The sequence below is a fragment of the Mesocricetus auratus genome, unplaced genomic scaffold (assembly GCF_017639785.1).
Source record: "Mesocricetus auratus isolate SY011 unplaced genomic scaffold, BCM_Maur_2.0 Super-Scaffold_6730, whole genome shotgun sequence".
NCBI classification, from domain to species: Eukaryota; Metazoa; Chordata; class Mammalia; order Rodentia; family Cricetidae; genus Mesocricetus; species Mesocricetus auratus.
Genome location: NW_024429184.1, coordinates 78,328,358 through 78,342,208, shown reverse-complemented (window position 1 = coordinate 78,342,208; position 13,851 = coordinate 78,328,358). Strand labels below are relative to the sequence as shown.

The 13,851-nt window shown below is 50.8% G+C and overlaps 1 protein-coding gene across 1 annotated transcript in view; it reads right to left on the bottom strand.

Annotated features, from left to right (window-relative positions):
- The window catches only part of Rnf165 (ring finger protein 165), a 100,025-nt gene extending 86,599 nt beyond the window's left edge, over positions 1-13,426 (bottom strand). The window contains exon 1 of the mRNA XM_005076467.4: positions 13,064-13,426. Coding sequence (XP_005076524.1) covers positions 13,064-13,124 — 61 coding nt within the window. The 5' untranslated portion in view covers positions 13,125-13,426. The remainder of the gene's footprint in view (positions 1-13,063) is intronic.
- Between the last annotated feature and the right edge of the window lie 425 nt (positions 13,427-13,851).

Here is a 13,851-nt window from a genome sequence, read left to right as displayed (position 1 = left end):
ATGTCTGCTGCTGCTCTTGTGTTGGTGTCATCTTTCTGTCCCCAGAACCTGGCATGGGGCTCCCGGATCAAGGGCAGAGACCTGTGCTTCCAGTGCATCTGCTGAATGAGACGAACAGACTCGCACTCACTTAATCAGAGCCTCCTTGTAACCCCGTTGCGAGGTCACTATGACGGTTCCCATTTCACAGATGAGAATGCTGAGGCTCAAAGATTCTTCCTCTTACCATATTCAAGGTGGTGAGAGGCAGCACATGGCAACTCCCAGCCCACGGCCACATGTAACAATGAGACATCCTGCTGTGCACCAGGCATCATGGCCAGTAAGTACATCTGCGGCTGACCTCATCTTGGCAGGTAAGAATGGGAACCCTATTGTCAGAGGCCAGAACCAACAGCCCAGCAGGGTTGAGCACTTCAGAGGGAGAACTTGACCATCCTGTCACCCCTCACATGACTCTTTTGAGGACAGAGCAGCCCCCCACGGGAGCACTCGGGCAGGTGCAGACCGGAAGAGGGTCAGGAGAAGCAGCAGAGAAACACCAGACGCAACCAGGCCGATGGGAGAAAGAATGGATGGAATGGGTGGGATGACAATGAGGCTAGAGGGACCCAATACTCCAGAAAAAGAAAGAAAAAAGAAAATTCAAACATAAGTGACAGCCACAGGACTCTGACATTTACCTCTTGGATTGGATTTGGACCCATGTGGGCAGGGCAGGGGCCAGAACTGGCCTGACAGCTGTAGAGTCTAGATCTCCCTCCCTTAGAGGACCAGACCTTGTGGGGTTTTGTGGTCTCTCCCCATCCCATGTGGCAAACCAACGGCCCACACTGTTGCTCAGGCTGACGAATGGCTTAGTTCTGGTTGTGGGGCCGGTCTGTGCATTCTCCGCCTACTCCAGGAGTGTTCAGAGGTGTCCCCAGGGAAGCTGTGGCCAGAAGCTATCTGTGCCTCTGCCACCCACAACCCAACCTGGAAGCTCGTTAACTGCTTAGACAACTAAGTGCATGCACCACACCTGACCCTCTCCTGTCTGCCCAGAAGCCACATACCCTCCATACCCTCGGGACGGCTGCTGGCCTGGACAGGCAGTGCTTGCAGAAGGGTGAGGAACCCATGGGTGAGATTCAGAAAATGATCATCTTCTGCTAAGTACTTCCAGGGCCTTGCTAATCTCACACTCTATAGGCATCATAATTGCCTTCTGTCATCTTCTCATGTTGTCGGTATTAAATCAAGTCTGCTCCATCTTTTCAGAAGAGGGTGTTAGGGTTCAGGAAGAACAGAATGCCCAACTGGTAGGTAGTAAGTCAGATGGCCTGAGGACAAACGCTAGGCATTCTTTGCTCAATGTGTGTGTGTGTGTGTGTGTGTGTGTGTGTGTGTGTGTGTGTGCCTGTGTGTGTGTGTGTCTGTCTGTCTGTGTGTGTGTGTCTGTGTGTGTTGTATCTCCCTCTCTTCTCTCTCCCTACCCCTACACACACACACACACACACACACCACCACCACCACCACCACCACCATCCCATCCCTTTCAGAAGGACACTCAGCAAATGCAGCCCCAGTCCTACCTGGGAATAGACCCCTAGTAATAGGAAAAAAATAAGGAAAACCCTCACCTGAAGTGATTAAAGAAAGGTTTGGAAATAGCAAACAATGATGTCTGCACAACCCTATGTGTGGGTATATGTAATACCATTGATTTAAAAGGCAAATTTTATCCAATATATATTTTACCACAATAAGAAAAAGAGTCCTTAGTGCACCAAGGACAGCTCCAGCTGAGTGTCTCCTCCTCAGGAGGCCTCTCTCATGCCCCAACCGTGACTCATCCTCAAGTTCTAACCTCCTGCCCAGTTACATCCTTGTTGCCTTCAAGACTCATTCAGATACCCTTACTTACCCCCTCATGACACTTCTACCCACCCTTAGGTCAAAACCCAAGAGCCCAAGGTTCTTCTGCCTGGCCTTAGGTCAAGACCCAAGAGCCCAAGGTTCTTCTACCTGGCCTTAGGTCAAGACCCAAGAGCCCATGGTTCTTCTGCCTGGCCTTAGGTCAAGACCCAAGAGCCCATGGTTCTTCTACCTGGCCTTAGCCCACTGCCCTCAGAGTCAAAAGACGTGGCTCCCATCCTTACTGGGACTTGGGAGAACAGAGTCCCAATTCCAGCCACTAGATAGCTTGGGTCTCCAGCACAGGATGAGGCCTTGGGCCAACCAAGTATTCCTCACCTGCCCCTGAAGTGCTCACATTTAGAAGGGTTAGGAAGCAACCCCACAATCAGGGCGTGGCCTACACTGGGTACATCACAAAATTCTAGCTTTCCCCTCAAATTTGTGTGAAGTAGGATTTCTTGCTTAATTTATCTAAAAATCACTTTTTCTGCAAATTCAGAAGTAAAAATTGGAAACTGCAGTTTGCCCCTCCTCAAATCTGGGCTCTTCCAAGTATATGTTTAGTTTCCCTGGAGTCTACAGGCTACTTGAGGATGGACACCCACTTGCCAGGGGGCACTCTCAGGTATGGGCACAGACCTGGAATCCATGGGACTGATAAATGTCCCTGCTTAGGGGAGGCTGGGGGCAGGAACAATGGAGCTAGCCTCTGTCGCCCCTCTTGCCTTCCCTTCCTGCTTTGCTTTCTCCCACATCTCTCTGGGAAGGCACAGGGGCCCTCCAGAAGAAATGCCACCCCAGGTTAGCACCCAAGGTTTGTTGTCAGCTCTTCTATCTGCCCTCGCTTGCCAGGCATGGCCAAGTCAAGGCCTCTCACTCCAGCTGGCCTAACCTCTCACGCACACCTCAGCAGCATCCCGTCTTACTGTCAGTCCCCTGAGGCTCTGCGGCAGGCAACACCCTGCAGTGGAGCTACTGCAGCATCCCTCAGCTCCCTCACACCGGGTGCCTCCCTGCTGGCCTGGCCTGACTTCTTCCCCTGACCACACGGTGAGGCCAAGGCTGTGGCTTGCTCACACTAGGGGCCCTGGTGAGCACTGACTGAACCAGGACTGAGGCCCGTCCAGTCACCTCCATGATCACCTTCCCCTGGCAGAAACTGGGGTGACAGTAGTGCAGGAAGCTGTGAGAAAAGATGCCTGGGCCTCTCTTTCCATCTCTCTCCCCTTTCTGTGGAACAGGATCTTCAGCTCTGGTCAGCAGGCCAAGGCCTCAGTGGTGAAGAGACAGGTAGTGTGGGAGGCCTTATGGCTTTTCACTCTTGAGGTCTTGTGGAAGAGCATCTTTTGGCTAAGGAAGGGCAGCCCAGAGTGGGAAGGGCTACATTAACCCATTAGTTCCCACAGAGCTCAGGAGCAGAAGCTTCTGCTCTGAGATGGGGGTGGGCCAGAAAGGCAGCCAGCCCAGAGGGGGCCCCCAAGCTCTCAGGAAGGGGGGAAGGGATTCTGGCAGCTGAGGAGGAAGTTAGAGCAACCTAAGCTTTCTGGAAAGACAGGGAGCACAGCACCCCCCAGCCCCCACATGGAGGGAAGGGAAGTAGCAGCCGCTGTTCATGTTTCTTCCTTCCTTGAGACAGGTGCTAGCTGAGTCCTGCTCCCTCCAGCCTGAGGCTCCTCCCCCCCCCCACCTCATCTTTGACACACTCTCTCCTAGGCTGGGCAGGCCAGCCCTAAGAGTTAGGAAGCACACGCTGGCACTGCCATGCCCAAGCCACCATATGGGTGATGTCGGCATCCCCTTGGGGATAAGGGGGCCTACCCAGGCCATGGCAGCACACCCTGTTCATGTCTCAGGGAGAGCTGCCTCCTGACCAGCACTGCTCCTTCCCTGCCTACAGTGCCAGGTAACCTGCCAACAGGAGGGCACTCACCCTCCAGGCACCAAGGCACGAGTGGCTGCCTCTCAGAGAAAAGGCGAAAGGGGCAGAGGAAGGGCAAGTTCGCACCAAGAGGAAATCAAGGATTTGTTTAGAGCAGGGAGGGCAATTAGGCCGATTATCCCCTTGGCAGACAGGAAGTGAAGATGGAGAGGCCTCATCTTTAGCCAGCCTCATAGGGCAGTCAGCCACAGAGAGGGATGGAAGCCAGGACTACTCCACTAAGCTCCGCAAGGGCCTCTATTACTACTCTTGCCTTTGGCTGACTTCTCTGCGTGTTTCCTGTGACAAACGCCAGAAGGCACGAACTACAGAGTCATCATCTGATGAGCAGAGTCCCAGAACTGGGGGGAAGACACACTTGTTCCAGACCAACGGAGAAGCCCCTGGAAGAAGGAGGGGCGGACCCTGAGCTGTTGATGGGATCATCTCAGTCGCACTTCTCCTCCAGCCCCTCACCTGTACCCTCACTGAGTCTGTCGATGGACGGGCCAGGCAGAGGGTGGGAACCGCCACAACCCAGAGAGGCCTGGGATCCATGACACTCCTAGTGTACCAGGGATGTTTCGAGTGAAATGTTTACACGGCCACTAAAAGTGATGCCTGTAAGAGCAGCCCAGCAAACTGTGAAACTGCTCATGTCACAATGTTAAATACAAATGGAGAAGGTAGCTGGGCCTAGTACCGAAGGCCTGTAATCCCAGCTATTCAGCACTCTGAGGCAGGAAGTTTGAGGTCACTCTAGACAACTTGGGAAGACTCTGAAATGAAAAAAGTTTTTTAAAGTATTTTTAAAGAGCTGGGTACCTCAGTGGTGGATACTTGTCTAGCATGCATGAGGCTCTGATTGCATCTCCAGTACTGAAGACATAAATGGTTTCTATGCCAGCTCTACAAGCACACCCCAAATGCATATCCGAAAATAGGGAAGGCACCCCATGCATGTGCTCACTGGATCACACCAGGGTGAACACGGAAGATTGTGCATGTGCTCACTGGATCACACCACTGGATCACACCCTTTGTTTTACTTTCTAAACTTTCCAGATTTGGGAGTCCATCATCTCCTTATGTAGCACATGTCATCTGTGAAGTCACCAAGGTGACCTGAGAAAGACTGCAACATGGATTCATGGTGTGAGAGGCACTGCTCTTCTATCTGCAGAGATCAGGGCACAGACCCCACCTCCTAGACCTCTGGTAGTAAGGTCTAGATGCCTCTGAGTAAGCATCTAAAAGCAAAGAACTTACCATCCCAGAACACAGTTCCCAGCTGGAGACACGGGAACAGAGTCCTCCACCATTCTAACCCTGTATTTCAGAGTTCCCTTGTGGGAACACGAGCTCAGCGCTGAGAACATAGCCCTCCCCACAGCTTGATGTCCCCACACAGACATGGAGCCTGGCTTTCTAGAGTTGCTTCCACCAGATACCAACGCCAAACAAAGACTGCTTCCTATGCTTAACTCAGTGTTGGGGTGGGGGCGGGAGGTTCCTGACAGTAGACAAACTACAGAAGACACAGGGGACCAAGACTGGGTGGCCAGTCACCTTGGGTCAGCCACTGTATTAACAGGGAGAAGGTGGCAAAGGCTTTTGACACTTTGGGCCTCAGTTTCCTTCCAGGTCCTCAATTAACCTTCTCACAGGCTACAGTTATGACTGGAGGAAACAAGATGATAATGGGCCAACCCCTAGATCACACCTTACTTTACACACACACACACACACACACACACACACACCCTTGGTCTCATTGCCACACCCATGCCTTTGATCTCCAAGATTGGCTCCTTCTACCCCACGGGTACAGGTGACTCTCTCTCTCTCTCTCTCTCTCTCTCTCTCTCTATATATATATATATATATATATATCTTTCTCTCTCTCCTCAACCTAGCTAGAGCCCTGGCACTCAAACACCCTAGAGTCTCTTTTCTCAAGGATTGAAATTCAATAAAACTTCAGACTGTGACATCTGGACAGAGTGGCACAGCTGCCAGAGAGGCTGAGGTTTGGAGACAGGCAGCTCCCAGGGCGAGCCTAGCGGGTGAAGATATACATGTGAATAACCCAGCAGGGGTTACCCGATGTGAAGAGAGCATCGAGACAATACAAGCAACTGTTACTATGGAAGCTTGCGTCCTACTCCCACTAAAACTACCCAAGAGTCCCAGAGGTCTCTGCTCCTAGACATTGCCACAGTCACCTTTGCTTTGCCAAATTCCGTGTTTATCCACGTGCTGGGCTGCTCATAGTTCCTCAAGCTGGCTGTTCTCCTTGTCTCTGCCTTTGTGATCTTACACTGTCAAGGCACACCAAAGACCTGCTGCCCCTCGCCCTCCTCATCAACTTGATCCTGGTCATTCCCCCTTCATGACAGCGCCCACAGCGTAAGCCTTCCTCTCACTCCTTAGACTTGGAATCTGGAAGGCTGCCACGCCTCCCCCTGGCCTCAGTCCCTTAGTGTCAGCTCTGAGTCACAGGTGCCAGAATAAGTTGCATGAATACCTGTTTCTCCTGAGAGTCGCAGTGGTCAAAGAAGCAAGTTCAAACTATCCCAAAGGCCTCAGGAACTGATCTCAAAATCCCTTCCAGACTTGTCTGTACCCTCTACGGACCTGGAGTTGTGATTTAGGGAGACGTGTCCAAACACAGGACCATGAGCCTAGGGCTGCCCCTGCACCTGCAGAAAGCAACAATGCTACACAGGTCTCCCACATTCACCCATGTGTACACACCACACACACATCTGTTCTTGGGCAAAACTCGCTTGTATCCCACCCCACCTGGTACTCTTTACCTCAGTATACATGCCACCTTCAAGACACACGCAACAACGCTCCACAGCACCATCTCTGACCTCATGTGACACTAATCCTGGGGACAGTAAATACCTACGGTTACAAAGGGGGGAGCCACTCTCTACCCTGCCTTTGACACCTGCTGTGGGCCAGATGCCTTGCATAGTTTTAACATACCCTATGGGATGGGTTTTAGGATGCTCATTACCCAGGTGTTGTACAGAACGGTACCTATAACCCTCCTCAAAGTCAACACAGCCAAGACTCAAGTTCTAGACTACTCCAAATGAGGCTACTCTCAACCCATGTGGACCCTCTGCTCAGATGTCTCAGGCAGCATAAATCTTAGTATATCTCTCTTTGGCACACCCTTAGCACAGTGTTTGGTCCAAGTAGGTACTGAATGAATATTCATTAACTAAAATGAAATAACAAGTAAGCGAATGGAGGAATGAATGAGTGAACATATGAGGAACAGGCATTGCAAGTACATCATCAATTACCCCGAATCTGAGCCTCTCTGAGGGGAATCCCCCCTCCGAGGCTAAACCAAAAACTGACACTAATTCGTTTCCCACTATGCTGAGCTGGGAATTTTTTAAAGCTATTTACATCCACGGAGTAACTAATGTGAACATGTCCTGTATATCTGGGCAGCAGTGATCCAGTAGAATTGAGGGACCCAAAATTGTGGGTCAGAGTCAAGGGCCGACTGTCTTCTGGCCAGCTCTAGGGAAACTCCACCTAGCACCAGAGCCCAAAGCTGTGGCTTCACCCTCCTAGGAAGTCATCAAGTTTCCAAAGAGAAACTTCAAGATGCTTATTTAAAGAGAAAAGGGACATGGGGGAAAAGTGAGAGAGCTGTAAAAGAGGTTGCCCGGCCTGTCACCTGCATAAAAGAGCATCCGCTGTCTGGGTGGCCTTTCCCCCTCATCTGGAAAGTATAATTGCATTTGCTGTTTTGTGGGGAATTTCTGCCTAAGAAAGTTCATTAATTAAGTGGGATTTATCGAATGCTGGTCAGAAGGGAAATCCAGAGAAGACTGGAACAAGAGCCATACTCCATTTTATCAGAGACCATGGGGTACCTGATCCATTTATAGGCAGCTTGTGCAAAATCCTGGAGACAATGTTCCTACAGCAGGTAGAGGGCTGAGAGAATAAAGACCACGTGCAATGGCTTTAGTTGTTGGATCTTAAGTCGGAGGAGAGTTCTCCAGAACATGTTAGACATTTAGCTCTGATAACCTGGGTCGTATGCAGTCCAGACTCAATGTGTTGCTACGACACAACTGTCATTAAGCCAATTGCTTTCCGTACTATTTCTGGATTACTGAAGCACTATCCTTGAAGTGTATTGCTGGAGAATTCTGAAATACTGAACACTAACTTAAAAAAATAAAATCTTAGAGTTCATCAACATTGATCTTTAGGGAGAAATGAAAGTGGTCACCCAATTTGTTTTGATTGTTATCGAGGTTGGTTGGAAGTGTTATTTTGCTTTACCAAACTTAGGTCTCAAGTAAACCAAAAACAGAATAAATTAAAGAGAAACCAGAAGAGCTTCCAGGGCCTGGCCTCCCAGATTTGCATGTCTCCGTTTGCACACACACGCCTCCTCCGCCAAGAACACCCATGTGTGTCCATGTGTCACAGTAAATCAGTTCAGCTTTTCCTCCCAGGCTGGGAAGAAAAGAACAAAGGGCCAGAGCAAAGAGGGCAGCTCTTGGGGGTGGGGAGTGTCTCTTGAGGCCACAAAGAAGGCAAGGAAGCACAGTGGTCAGGCAACAGTGAGGTGGCAGGCCAGCCTCCCTGAGGGGGGACCATCAGAGGCCCGCCCAGAAGACCTGGCCTAGGCGCGTCCGGACTAAGCACATCCGCCAAGAGAAACAGCTTCAAAATGATGACCCCTTGAAGGAACCATGAATTTCTTTAATCAACTGATTTCCTCTGGTGTCTAAAACGCCTCATTTAACAAGGCTTGTTCTGGGCTGAAATTGAATAGATGTAATTGACAAATGCTTGAATTTGGGTTCCACTCTGGGGGGGTGGGGGAAATACTTCTCTGTTGGCTTTTCCAGAGCAATTACAGGGAGGGAGTAAAGACACTTGGAAGGGTTCTTGCAATTCAATTTGGACACGGTCCTGACTTCCCTCCTGACCTCCCCACCCCCACTCCAAGGGGCACACACTCTGAGACAAAGGCCAGATCTGCTTTGCTTTCTCCCAAGAGAGGCCCTAGGGCCACAGATGAAGCAGCTGTCAGGCAGGCAGGCTATAATCAGCTTTAACTGGCTCACAGCCCACAGAAAGTGCAGACTCTTATTCCTACAGTCCTAGGTGGGGCTGCCATCGCCAAGATGGGGAGGGGCGTCAGGAGCTTCCCGTCCCAAGCATCTTCCATACCCAGGATCCAAATGACAAATTTACAGTTGAGGGTCTCAAGAATTTCAATATACACATAGAAAGGGATGCTTCAGTGCTTTGCATCACTGGCTTCAGCTACATGTCACGTGTCACCCCAGCATGATTCGTAAGGACAGTAAATCAATGAGACAGTGAACGAAAAGTTAAAACGCAACTCAAGATGGGTTTCTCAGGTGAGTCATACTGCAAGGCTGCTAGTTAAGCACAGTACCCCTGTTCTCAGCCTCAGTGTGATTTCTCCTCTCTTCCCAATGCCTTGTGGGCATTGTAGGATGAAAAGTGGGGGTACTGAGGACAGGTGGCCAAAGATAGAGGAGCTCTATGCGGTTGGGCTGTTTCAGTGTGACAGGACAAATGACCCTTCCCGTGGCCCCAGGCTTCTATTGTTATGAGATATGGGCCACATGAGATTAGAGTCACCATATCTATACCACAAAGAAAAAAAGGAGAGAAAAAGAGGAGGGGGGAGGAAAACAAGGAAAGAAAGTAAAAGAAAAGGGCATTCACTCAAATCTTACAATGGGAGGTGGGGGTGGTGGTGGGTGAGGTTGAGGACAGAAAAGCAAGGAGGTTCTAAACAGCAGGGTACGACAATAAATGGGGAAACAGCAAGAGAAAAAGCACACTAGGTTAATATAGGAAAACTAGTTCTTTATTGAGATTGTATATTAGTATTAGTGGATTCTGTGTGTAACAATGTCATCATGCACACGATACAAAAAAAAGGAAAAAAAAAGAAAAAAAAGAAAAAGAAAGGCTGGGCCCACCATGCTTCGGAAGGGTAACAACAAAAGCAGCGTACAATGAGCAGATGGCCGGGCTACACGACCACAGTACGGTTCAGCAGGGGAACGTCTCTAACCGAGCGCTGTACAGTGTCAACTGGGGGATGTAAAAAAATACAGACCATGCTTTAGTTTTAGTACAAGAAAAGGTGAAAAGATACACAACCAAAAGGATATTTGATACATAAAAAATTACCCACAAAATAAGAACAGGAAGTAAATTCAGCACAGCAGAACACGCTACCCCTGTTTAATGGAAAACCATTTTGCTGAGGTTTTTTTGTTGTTGTTATTTTGTTTTGTTTTGAGTTTTTCTTCTTTTTTTTTTTTCAGATTGCCATTCTGAAACGGCATTCTGGGGAGGCTACTTACGACTATTTTGGAAGGGCCCTCAAAGTAGGCGCCTTATTCTTTTATGACTGCTGCTGTTTTGTTTCAGTTTTCAAGCAGGTCTGGCTGGCCAGGCAGCAGAAGGGAGCCGGCTGTTAAAGGGGCAGCCCTGAGGGCCAGGGCAGATATCCAAAGATGCTCTTGACATTGTACAATTAAACAATTAGGACCCTATGGCCACAGCAGCTCCCCTTAAGCCAGGAACCTTGGTGCACCAATTTTTCAGAGGCTAAAATAGCAGCAACTGTCATTTCATCATAGATTTTCTTTTTAATATATATTTAATAAATTTTGCCTCCAACTAAATGCTATGCCTGGGTGCTGCCAGCTGATGATCACCCAGACAAGTGGGAAACGGGCTGCTACAGCCTCCAAGCCAAGGCAAAAGGAATCCACTTAACAGGGATTTACAGTGCAATGTACTCGGCTAAACAAGATGAAGATACAAAAATGGTTATTTCTCTAGATCTATTCTGAAATGGCCTACATCCTACACTACTACAATGGAAACTAAAAGAACAGGCTTAAGCTAGCAGACTATCTCATAGTTTTACAAGAAAAATTTGTGGTTTAGGACCTTTGACTTAAGCTTTAGTATCCTCTATCGGAAGGTCATGAGTTCCTAGCACACCGTGCTCAATTTCACCCACAGCCCAACTCACCCCTCAGACCCTAAAATTTGCTGTAGGTGTGTTTACCGTGAAAGTTTGCCATTGCAATTCTGACAGGCAGAATTGGTTTTGTTGGATTTTTGTTGGTGGAGGGGAGGGTTAGTAAAAATAAATCTTAAAGGCAGCTGAACAATTTGAATTTCAAAACATGGAACCAGCATGCTGCAATGGTATTTAGAGATCGGTGATATTAATGAGGATGATAATGATTTAATCAGGGTAATTATACTTTCAGGCTCAACACCCTTCTTAATCATTTTTGAATTTTTGCCTAGTGTAATGCTCCACACCCGTTTTAAGAGGAAATGCCAAGTAATAAGAGATAATTGTGTACTGGGGAGTGGGGTGGCATTTCATGATCTAGTCCTGATCTCCTCTCCCCGCCACCGCCACCACCACGCTGGCCTGAGATAGGGGATACTGCCGCTTAAATAGCAATGCCTTCCTCGGATGGAGACAGGAAATGGTTAAGAGGGTGTCACAATACAGCTAAATGCGGAGGCAGAAGGGTCACAGCGCACACAGCAGCGAGTTGACCATTCACTGAGCTACACAATGAAGAAAAAAAAAAAGATTTGATAAATGCAGAATGTCATCATTCCATCAACACACACACACACACACAAAAAAAAAAAAAACAAAACCGCAGTTCAAACAGGCTTAGGGGGCCAACCTTGCCTTGAGATTTCTGGGGAGAGGCAGCGGGGTTGGGGGGAGTTGGACTGAAGAAGGGCTGGTCTTTCCTAGCCTGGTGCAGTCTGGCCCCTGGGGCGCATTAAAGCGCTGGCCTGTGACCCCACCCCCAGCTCTGACTCTGAGGACCAGAGGGGGTCGGTAGGTGAAGGGAAGACATCATTCTTGTAAAAGGAGGGGGTGATTAGCCATTTAAGCAGACGTGGTGTGGGAGAGAAGAAACATTTCCAAGAGAAATGTGAGTCCAGAGGCAGAATACAAAAAGAAGGGAAAAAATGAATTGATGTATCTCAGATTTGCTTTGGGAGGTGGGAATTTTTGATTAAAGAGAATGGAAGGAGTGTGGAGTGGGGGACAGAAAAGGGGAAACCAAGCTATTGTTGCAGGGAAATGTAAGGAAAAGGGGGTGTGGGGAAGGGGGACTGTGCAAACACACCCCATATACCACAGTTAAAAACAAAGACATCGCCAGCCTGCTGCTTGGTCAACCCCGGCCCCGGGCAAAGGCCTGGCGTGGGGGCAGCTTCCCACTTCATTCTCATGCACAGCTCAACACCCAAGAAACAGACAACCCGCTCCTGACCGGCCCCGGGGTGCAAGGCAACACACGTCTGATTTCCAAAGCGCGTAAGCACGCGCGCACACACATATACATGCATACACACACATACACATGCACACGCATACATACAAGGATTTTGAATCTGTAACCGCAACTGTCATACAAAGACAGTTGCGGAGAGGGAGGTGTGCAGGGCTACAGAATAAGGATAATAAAATAAAACAAAAAGGATTAAATGAGAGAAAAGGAAGGGACAAGAAGGTACCAGTACCCATGAAAAGGAAGGAGTCGGAGCATGGGATGGGGCTGATCCCAGCTCACCGGCCATTGGCCTTAAGGCCCCCAAAATAAATAAATAATAATATACAAAACAGAACAAAACACACATATGCCTCTTTAAAAAATCACAGAAAATCAAATCTACCCACCACCACCTCTCTCTCTCTCTCTCTCTCTCTCTCTCTCTCTCTCTCTCTCTCTCTCTCTCTCTCTCTCTCTCTCTCTCTCTCTCTCACACACACACACACACACACACACGCATGCACGCACGGTATGCATCGCATCTCCCTTCGGTCACACAGGGCTAGGTTGGGGAAGGGGCTATGATTTGGAGGAACCACGTCCGCCGCAAATAATAATAAAAAAATATGGGGCTGGGGAGGAAGGGACCCAAATTCACCAAACCCTAACTTCAACTGTAAAAGCTCCCGCGAGGGTGCCACCCCACACTCTGGGGTCTCCCCAGAAGGGGGTGGGAAGCAGCACCGCTCGCCTCGCCTCGCCCCGCGGCTGTGCCTGCGCCCCCGCCCGCCGCGCCCGCCCTCGCCCCCGCCCCCGCCCGGTGCCTGCGGCGATCCGCGCTCAGAAGGAAGCAGACCCCGAAAGGAAAAAGTGATACCTCTGTTTCGCACAGAGCCAAACACTGGAAGCACGAGATAGCCGACGTGGACCAGGACCATCCTGGCTTCTCGCGCCGCGGCGGCGGTAGCGGCTGCGCGCGGGCCCTTTGTGGCGCGGCTCCGGGGCGCGGGCGATGGGGCTGCGGGAGCCGCCGGGGCGGGAGGCGGAGCGCGGGGCGCAGGCGGCGGGGCGGCGGCTGGCGGGGAGACAGATGGCCCATGGAAAGGCTCCCTTCCCGGCCCCTCTCGACATTCAAAGGCGCTGGGGCCGCAGCTGCCGCCACACAAAGGCGCGCGCAGCCAATGGGAGCGGAGCGCAGCGCGGCGCGGCCTCGCCGGAACCGCGGGGGACAGCGGGGACCGCGGGCGCGCGGGGCGGGGGAGGAGGTGACGGCTAGAGGAGCGGGCGGCCAATCGCGGGGCCCGCTGCGGTGCGCGGGGAGGGGGGGGAGCGCGGGGCGCGTGGAGCCTGGCTTGGTCCTCCGGCCGCAGCGCACAGCGCCCTGCGCGCGCGCACGCACGCACACACACACACACACACCCGCACGCACGCACGCGCGGGCGGGCGGCGTGCACACGGAGCTTGCACACAACCGGAGACGTGCTCCCGGACATGTGAAGTGCGTTCGTCAGCGCAGTGACAGGCAGCGAGTGCACACGACCCAGAGGTCCCCGGGCACCACACACGGGTCACTCGGGGACGTGCGCACCGAGGCTGGCGCACGTGCAGAACCTGCCTACAGGCGCAAGTGAAGCTGGAAAGCCAGCAGGCAGCCGCAAACAGGAC